The 9,339-nt window shown below is 46.9% G+C and overlaps 1 protein-coding gene across 1 annotated transcript in view; it reads left to right on the top strand.

Annotated features, from left to right (window-relative positions):
* LOC140480847 (probable carboxypeptidase X1) overlaps nucleotides 1–9,339 on the top strand; it is an 89,054-nt gene that overhangs the window by 34,349 nt on the left and 45,366 nt on the right. The window contains exon 5 of the mRNA XM_072576335.1: nucleotides 3,756–4,032. Within this exon, the coding sequence (XP_072432436.1) occupies nucleotides 3,756–4,032 (277 nt within the window). The remainder of the gene's footprint in view (nucleotides 1–3,755; nucleotides 4,033–9,339) is intronic.

A 9,339-nucleotide genomic window follows, 5' to 3' on the forward strand; every position in this document is an offset into this window, starting at 1 on the left:
TCTGAAAGGGTTGGACCTGTCTGTCTCTGAAAGGGTTGGACCTGTCTGTCTCTGAAAGGGTTGGACCTGTCTCTCCCTGAAAGGGTTGGACCTGTCTCTCCCTGAAAGGGTTGGACCTGTCTCTCCCTGAAAGGGTTGGACCTGTCTCTCCCTGAAAGGGTTGGACCTGTCTGTCCCTGAAAGGGTTGGACCTGTCTCTCCCTGAAAGGGTTGGACCTGTCTGTCCCCGAAAGGGTTGGACCTGTCTGTCTCTGAAAGGGTTGGACCTGTCTCTCCCTGAAAGGGTTGGACCTGTCTGTCCCCGAAAGGGTTGGACCTGTCTGTCTCTGAAAGGGTTGGACCTGTCTGTCCCTGAAAGGGTTGGACCTGTCTGTCCCTGAAAGTGTGGACCTGTCTTTCCCTGAAAGGGTTGGACCTGTCTCTCCCTGAAAGGGTTGGACCTGTCTGTCTCTGAAAGAGTTGGACCTGTCTGTCCCTGAAAGTGTGGACCTGTCTTTCCCTGAAAGGGTTGGACCTGTCTCTCCCTGAAAGGGTTGGACCTGTCTGTCTCTGAAAGAGTTGGACCTGTCTGTCTCTGAAAGGGTTGGACCTGTCTGTCCCTGAAAGGGTTGGACCTGTCTGTCCCTGAAAGGGTTGGACCTGTCAGTCTCTGAAAGTGTTGGACCTGTCTGTCCCTGAAAGGGTTGGACCTGTCTCTCCCTGAAAGGGTTGGACCTGTCTGTCCCTAAAAGGGTTGGACCTGTCTGTCTCTGAAAGGGTTGGACCTGTCTGTCTCTGAAAGGGTTGGACCTGTCTCTCCCTGAAAGGGTTGGACCTGTCTCTCCCTGAAAGGGTTGGACCTGTCTGTCCCTGAAAGGGTTGGACCTGTCTCTCCCTGAAAGGGTTGGACCTGTCTGTCCCTGAAAGGGTTGGACCTGTCTGTCTCTGAAAGGGTTGGACCTGTCTCTCCCTGAAAGGGTTGGACCTGTCTCTCCCTGAAAGGGTTGGACCTGTCTGTCTCTGAAAGGGTTGGACCTGTCTGTCTCTGAAAGGGTTTTCAATGAGATCCCCTCTCATTCTTGAAAACACTCGACAGTACAGACCCAGTTTGTCCAGTCTCTCTCCATGGGATAGTCCCACCATTCCGGGTCCAATTCTCATCATCCTGGCGTCCTGAGGAAAGGTTACTGGACCTGAAACATTAACTCAGTTTCTCTCTCCTCAGGCGCTGTATGACCTGCTGAGTCTCTCCAGCATGTTTTGTTGTTGGTGGTGGTGGTGAGACCTTTGTTGCATTCCCAATATGACAATGAGATCTTTCCTGAAAGCAGGAGGCCATGGAAACAGGGGACAGTTTGAGGGGTAGATGCTTTCATAATCACCGTTCAACCTTCACACAGCTCTAGAATGGTTTCTGTGGATTGTACTGACACAGTGCACATCCATTAAAGGTTTGTCAACTCAACAGGTCATTGACAGCAGCAGTCTAGCCAAGCTCCTCTCCAGAGTTTGTATTTAGTGCTGCTGTACTCAACTCCTTGTGATCAATGTTAATGCTTCATTCACCTTCTCATAGCTTCTGCACCTGGGTGTTAGCCTTTAGTGACTTTTCAATAAGGACACCCAGGTCCCTTTGTACAACTGTATTTTCCATTCTCTGACCAGGAAAGAACGACTCTGCCCCTCTGTCTCTCTGACCAAAGTGGATAACCTCACATGTTTCCATGTTATATTCCATCAGCCATGTTCTGGCCCATTCACTGAGTCTGTCCAAATGCTCTTGAAGCAGCTTTACATCTTGCTCACACACACATTCTCCCACTTAGCTTTGTATCATTTCACAAATTTGGAAAGATTAAATTTGATCCTCACCTCCAAACCATCGCTCGGTATTAAATATTGTTGGGGCTCAACCACTGATCCAGGTGGTGTCCTGTTTGTCAGAGACTGTCAATGTGAGAACAACCTATTCATACCTCCTCTCTGTCTTCCGTCTATTCGTCAATCATCATATCAGCTTCTTCATTTTGTGCTTTAATCTTTCTAACTGGTCTTTTGTGGGGACTTTCTCAAAAGCAAGCCGAAAATGTAAGTGCTCTGTGTGAATCTGGATCAGCACAGGCTGGGAGGGCCGAAGGGCCTGTTCCTGTTCTGGAATGTTCTTTGTTCTGAGTTAGTAATATTGGGGAGGAAGGTTTTTCTGGGGATTGTACATGTTATATATCGTGAGTGATTTTAATTTACATACAGTTTGGACAAACCAAGCCAACAATAATGTTGTGCAAGAGGATGTCCTGGAGATGTGTTATGGGCAAGAAATGCCGATCCAGCCAGCGACAGCCATACCATGAGTGAATAGAGGGTGCTGCCTTACCAAGTGGTAGACTCCTGGATCTGAAGGCACATGGGAGCTTGCTGCTTAAACAGCAGGAACCAAATTAAAAATATCGGATTCCATTTGCAGGCACTTGGAACATTTCCTGAAAATTAAACAGATTGAACTTTCAAACACTCATATGCTTAACAGACAGGTTTGTGCAAGTGCAAATCTGAAAGTTATATCCCAGCTTACTTCAGGTTTCAATCCAATCTGGCTGGAAACTCAGTTTCTCCTTCACGTTTAAAAAACGCTCCCTCCTGCTGCTTGAGACCATTCCACGTTAAAATAGCAGCGAGCAGCACCACGCAGTTTCAAAACAAAGCTCACTCGTTTGAACAAAAGCTCTTGAAGCAGTAAAAGTGATATCTCTCCCAAAGGGGTCGTTTCGCCTTGTGGAACTGTCTCGGACCAGATGGTATCGTCTCAGATTAAGGGGTCAGCCAGTCAAGACAGAGATGAGGAGGAATTTCTTCTCTCGGAGCGGAGTGAACCTGTGGAATTCTTTCTCACAGAGGGCTGCTCAGACTGGGTCATGCAGTATATTCAAGGCTGAGATAGATTGTTAATCAGGAAGGGAATTGGGGGGTTTGGGGAAACGGCAGGAAAGTGGTGTAGAGGGTGGTCACATCAGCCATGAACTCATTAAATGGTGGACCAGACTTGGTGGGTCCAATGGCCTACTCCTGCTCCATTTTGTTTTATAATCTCTCCCTTCTGTTCTCCACCCATATCCCTCTCTTCCCCCATCCACTCACTCTCCCCTCCCTCCCACTCTTAGACTCATAGTCATGGAGTCAGATAGTCATGCAGCATTAAAAGAGACCCTTCGGTCCAACTCATCTGCACCAACCAGACATTCCAATTTGACCTAGTCCCACCTGCCAGCACCCGGTCCATATCCCTCCAAACCCTTCCTATTCATATACCCATCCAAATGCCTCTTAAATGTTGCAATTGTACCAGCCTCCACCACTTCCTCTGGCAGCTCATTCCATACACATACCACCGTCTGTGTGAAAATGTTGCCCCTCAAGCCCCTTTTAAATCTTTCCCCTTTCACCTTAAACCTATGCCCTCTAGTTTTGGACTCCCCCATCCTGGGAAAAAGACCTTGGCTATTCATCTTATCCATGCATTTCCTCTCTCTCTCTCTCTCTCTCTCTCTGTTTTTCTCTCTCTCTCTCTCTCTCTCCCCTGTTCATCATGCTCTCTCTCCTTCTCCACCCCTCTCGTTACCTCTCCCCCTTCTCTCTCTCACTCTCTCACTCTCTCTCTCCCTCCCTCTGCCCCTCTCTCCTCTCTCTCCCTCCTCTCTGCACCTCCCCCCCTTGCCCCAGGTCCTCTCATGTTGCTGATACAGGCTCCTCTCTCTAACACTTGTCCCTTTTGTCTGCAGCTGGGACTGGGTTACCTCGTACAAACTGAGCTTCAGCAACGATACTTACAACTGGCTCACCTACAAGAATGGAACTGAGGATGTTGTAAGTTCTTTGGCCAGGAGTTCTGGCTGCTTTTTCCACTATGAGACTGAGAGAGGGCCAGAGCAGCTAGAGGGCTGGACGTTGGTGGAAAGAGGGAGGTGGATAGATAATCGAGGGAGGAAAGGAAAGTGCTTGATGGAGATCACCAGGCAGTACCTACGAAAGATGTTGATCGATTTTAAACAGGAAGAATGAAGAGGGAGTTGGGGAATACAACGACAGTTCAGAGTTTGTATTGAGGAGGTTTCAGAGCTTTTGGCAGTAAATTGCTGTGGGGGAGTCTGGTACAGTGCTAGTGAAGGGAAATGTGGCTCAAATATTGGGAGCTGGGCCCGCATTCTGTCACAGCATCAAGTGTGCAGAAACTATGAGACAGAGACAGTGGTGATTGGTAGTCAGTGCTGTTCATGAAGATACTGTGTTGGAAAGGACCAAATCCATTTCACCCTGGCACCAAAAGAGAAAATGCTGGAAAATCTCAGCAGGTCTGGCAGCATCTGTAAGGAGAGCAAAGAGCTGACGTTTCGAGTCTAACTGACCCTTTGTCACCCTGGCAGCATTTGGTGGGGGAAAGGTGGAGGGAATAAGATGGAAAGGAAACATCAGGGAGCAATGTGGTAGCACTGGATGGAATAGTGAGGGGGATAGATGCTGTTGTCCACAGAGAAGATGATAGGACATTTGTTGTGCTTGTTGGAGGTCAGTCTCTCAGCTCCAGGACATCTCTGCAGGAGTCCCTCAGGGGAGTGTCCTTGGCCCAACCACCTTCAGCTGCTTCATCAATGACCTTCCCTCCATCAGGAGGTTAGAAGTGGGGAATGTTTGCTAATGATTGGACAATGTTCAGCACCATTCACAACTCCTCAGATACTGAAGCAGTCCAGAGTGTGGTGCTGGAAAAGCACAGCAGGTCAGGCAGCATCCGAGGAGCAGGAGAATCGATGTTTCGGGCATAAGCCCTTCGTCAGGAAGGAGGCCTCTTGACTCTGACCTCCAGCATCTGCAGTCCTCAACGTCTTCCGGATTTTGAAGCAGGACATTTCCAAATGCGAAAAGATCTGGACAGTGTCCAGGCTTGGGCTGACAAGAAGCAATTGTCATTCACACCCCACAAATGCCAGGCTTGGACCATCACCAATAAGAGACAATCTAACCACCACCCCTTGACATTCAATGGCAATACCATCACTGAATCCCCCACTGTCAACATCCTGGGAGTTATCTTTGATCAGAAACTCAACTGGACTCACCACATGAACACAGTGGCTACAAGAGCAGGTCAGAGGCTTGGAATCCTGTGGCGAGTAACTCACCTCCTGCCTCCCCAAAACCTGTTCACCATCTACAAGGCACAAGTTAGGGCTGTGATGGAACACTCCCCTTTGCCTGGATGGGGGCAGCTCCAACAACACTCAAGAAGCTTGACACCATCCAGGACAAAGCAGCCCACTTGATTGGCACCACATCCACAAACATCCACTCCCTCCACCACCGACGCTCAGTAACAGCAGTGTGTACCATCTACAAGATGCACTGCAGTAATTCACCAAAGATCCTCAGACAGCACCTTCCAAATCCACGACTCCTTCCATCCAGAAGTACAAGGGCCGCAGGTACTTGGGAACAAGTTCCCCTCCAAGTTACTCACGATCTTGAATTGGAAATATATCGCCATTTCTTCAGTGTTGCTCGGTCAAAATCCTGGAATTCCCTCTCTAAGGACATTGTGGGTTAACCCACTGCAAGTGGTCTCCAGCAGTTCAAGACCACCACCATCTTCTCAAGGCCAACTAGGGACAGGCAATAAATGCTGACCCAGCCAGTGATGCCCACATCCCATGAGCAAGTTTAAAATAACTGGTGATGGCATGTCTGAAAGACTGACACCAGTCCTGGGGGTGGGGGGTGGGGGGGGAGGGTGGGGGGGGGGGGTGGTGGGGGGTGCTGGTGGCGGTGTCTGTACCTCTGGGATAGTCTCTGTTCGGGCCTAGGGCCAATATTCTTGTGAGCCACAAACTGGAGAGGTAGAGAGGGTTTGGAGTAAATATCGAGGGCAAGGGATTGAATTCTTCTTTTCGAACAGAAATGAGGAGAATATATCTTTTGTCTTTGATTGTTTTTCTCTCAGAAGGTTGTAGAAGTGGTTTCAGACAGAGGTAGGTAGATTCCTGTCAGGCAGGAAGTTAAACTTTACTGGGAGAGGATGGGAATGTGATCAGCCAGGATCTGATCGAATGGTAGAGGGGTAAGGGTACCGAAGGGCTGCCTCTGCTCCTGATGTTTGTTTGTGTGTTCACTTGGGGAGATACGGGAAATCAAAGAGCAAAGACAAGGCAGGACAACAAAGTATGATTAAAGGAAGTGATAAGGGATAGAGTACAATTCTGAGTAATCCATAGATAAGACCTGAGATTACAAAAATAATCAAAACAGTAGAGTAAAGCCTCTGTATCTGAATGCATATGATCAGCCATGATCATATTGAATGGCGGTGCAGGCTCGAAGGGCTGAATGGCCTACTCCTGCATCTATTGTCTATTGTCTATTGCATTCAAACCGAAAAACAATGAAGACACCTCTTGGTAACAGCGACCAGAATCTGATTGATTATTGCATTTGAATGTGAGAGGGGTGGGTCTAAAACGAATATTCTGAACTTAAATAACAGCAATACCGAGAGTAATGCCAGCTAAAGTGGGCTGGTAATTAGAGCCAACAGCGATGCAGGAATCTTCCAGAATACACAGAATAGATACTTTCCAATGGGTAAGGAAAACTTCACGGCATCAGCCACCATTTGTCCTGAAGTGAAAATGTTGAAGTTTGTATTAAATTGAAAGAAAGAGCATGTATTTTGCACAAAGACAGGTGGCAGGTCAGAAATGTATACAGATTATAAAAGAACAGCAAAGAATGGCTCACGACCAAAAATAAGTAAGTGAAAATATAAACAGAGTTTCAGCAGCTATTTAACAAAGAAACAAGGTAATAAGGGGAGTGTTGCTACTGGAAGTGAGAGTGGAAAATAAATAATCTCAGATGAATGAAACAGGTTTTTTTTCCATGTCTTCACTGTACAGGCTGCAACTAACATAGCAAAATTAACGAGTAATCAGGTAACGAAGGGAGGGAGGGAGAAACTGGTGAGAATTATAATCAGTGGGAAGTGAGCCAATAGTGATCCTTGTTGAGTTGAGAAGAATGAATGAGAAGAAACCTATCAAAATTCGAACAGAAATGGGCACAGTAAATGCAGGAAGGATGGTCCAGGTGGCTGGGGAATCCAGAACCAGGGCAGGGGTGTCACAATCTAAAGATACAGGGTACTCTGTTTAGGACTAAGTTATGGAGACATCTCTTCATCCAGAGAGTGATGATCCGATGGAATTCACTACCACGGAAAATAGCTGAGGCCAAAACACGAAATATTTCCAACGAGTTTGATATCATCCTTGGAGATAGAGGGGAGGAAGGGAGAATGGCACAGGAGTGAGTTGAACAGCCAGGATCATATCGAATAGCAGAGCAGGTCAAAGGGCTGCATGGTATATTCCAGTTCCTATCTTCTGTACTGTGCAATATTTCTAAGATAACTTTCCCCATTCCTAATTAACTTCATCTGAGGGTCTTTAAAGGTATCGCTGCTAAGGTGGTTGATGTGTTGGTTTTAATTTTAACAATTCCCTACATTCAGGGAAGATGCCATTAGATTAGTAATTAGTTGGAGGATTTGAGCTACAGGGAGAGGCTGAACAGGCTGGGGCTATTTTCCCTGGAGTGTGGGAAGCTGAGGGGTGACCTTATAGAGGTGACCTGACAGACAAGCCCTCCAAACCAGGCAGCATCCTGGTAAATCTCCTCTGTACCCTCTCTAAAGCATTTACATCCTTCCTATAATGAGGCGACCAGAACTGGACACAATATTCGCAGTGTGGTCTAATCAGGGCTTTATGGAATTGCAGCAAAACCTCGCAGCTCTTCAACTTAATCCCCCCTGTTAATGAAAACCAAAAGACCATACGCCTTCTTAACAATTCTATCCGATTGGGTCGCAACTTTCAGGAATCTATGTACGTGGATCCCACTGTTCCACCACACTGCCAAGAATCCTGTCTGTAGCCATGCGTTTAGCATTCAAATTTGACCTTCCAAAATAACTAATTTTGAATTATCCAAGTTGAGATCGATCTGCCACTTCTCAGTCCAGCTCTGCATCCTGTCATTGTCTTGTTGTAGCCAGCAACAGCCCTCCACACTATCCACGACACCACTGATCTCTGTGTCATCGGCAAACTTACTAACCCACCTTCCACCTCTTCATCCAAGGCATGTATACAAACTACAAAGAGCAGAAAACAGATCCTTGCCACCCTAGTCCACACATCTCTTCAACACTACAGACAATTCCCCATGGCTTAACCCACCCCCCTAGCCTGCACTAACCTCCAACACTACAGACAATTCCCCATGGCTTAACCCACCCTAGCCTGCACTAACCTCCAACACTAGAGACAATTCCCCATGGCTTAACCCACCCTAGCCTGCACTAACCTCCAACACTACAGACAATTCCTCATGGCCAAGAACTGAATAGTCTCGAAGAATTCATCAGATTGTATCCTCTGTGTTCACATCACTGGTTAATAAGAGTGCTTTATCTTTGTCCTGCATGCATCACCTCAGCAGTCTGTTGTTTTACGTGTGTGTGTGTGTGTGTGTGTGTGTGTGTGTGGGTGTGTGTGTCTGTGTGTGTGTGTCTGTGTTTGTGTGTGTGTCTGTGTGTGTGTGTGTCTGGGTGTGTGTGTGTGTGTGCCTGGGTGTGTGTGTGTGTGTGTCTGGGTGTGTGTGTGTGTGTGTGTCTGTGTGTGTGTGTGTATCTGTGTGTGTCTGGGTGTGTGCGTGTGTTTCTTTGTGTCTGCGTGTGTCTGTGTGTGTCTGGGTGTGTGTGTGTGTGTGTATCTGTGTGTGTCTGGGTGTGTGTGTGTCTCTGTGGTGTCTGTGTGTGTGTGTCTGTGTGTGTGTGTGTGGGTGTGTGTGTGTGTCTCTGTGTGTATGTGTGTCTGGGGGTTTGTGTGTCTGTGTCTGTGTGTGTGTGTGTTCTCCTTTGGAGTTGAAAAGTGAATATCCTTCTAATTCCAGACTATGGCTCAGATGTTAACCAGTCCTTTACCTGTTGGTAATGAAATCAATCACCACAAAACCAGTAATTACAGATTTGTATGTCAGAGCTAATGTTGTAATGATGGGGAAATTCATGGATCTTTAAACTGAGTCGACTAATATGTGCAAATGTGAAGAATAAAGAGGGGTTTGGGATGTCTGAGAGAAGGTTTTCTACGTCGGTACATTGACGAGACACATAGGGAACTTTATATCGAAGTTTGGGTTATGAAAATTGGTTCTTTATAATTTTTTTAAAATAATAAATTTCAGCCAGTAGTGACCACAATATGATGGAAGTTGACCTTAAGAGTGAGAGTGATGTCGTTCAGGCAGAAA

The sequence above is a fragment of the Chiloscyllium punctatum genome, chromosome 1 (genome assembly GCF_047496795.1).
Source record: "Chiloscyllium punctatum isolate Juve2018m chromosome 1, sChiPun1.3, whole genome shotgun sequence".
NCBI classification, from domain to species: Eukaryota; Metazoa; Chordata; class Chondrichthyes; order Orectolobiformes; family Hemiscylliidae; genus Chiloscyllium; species Chiloscyllium punctatum.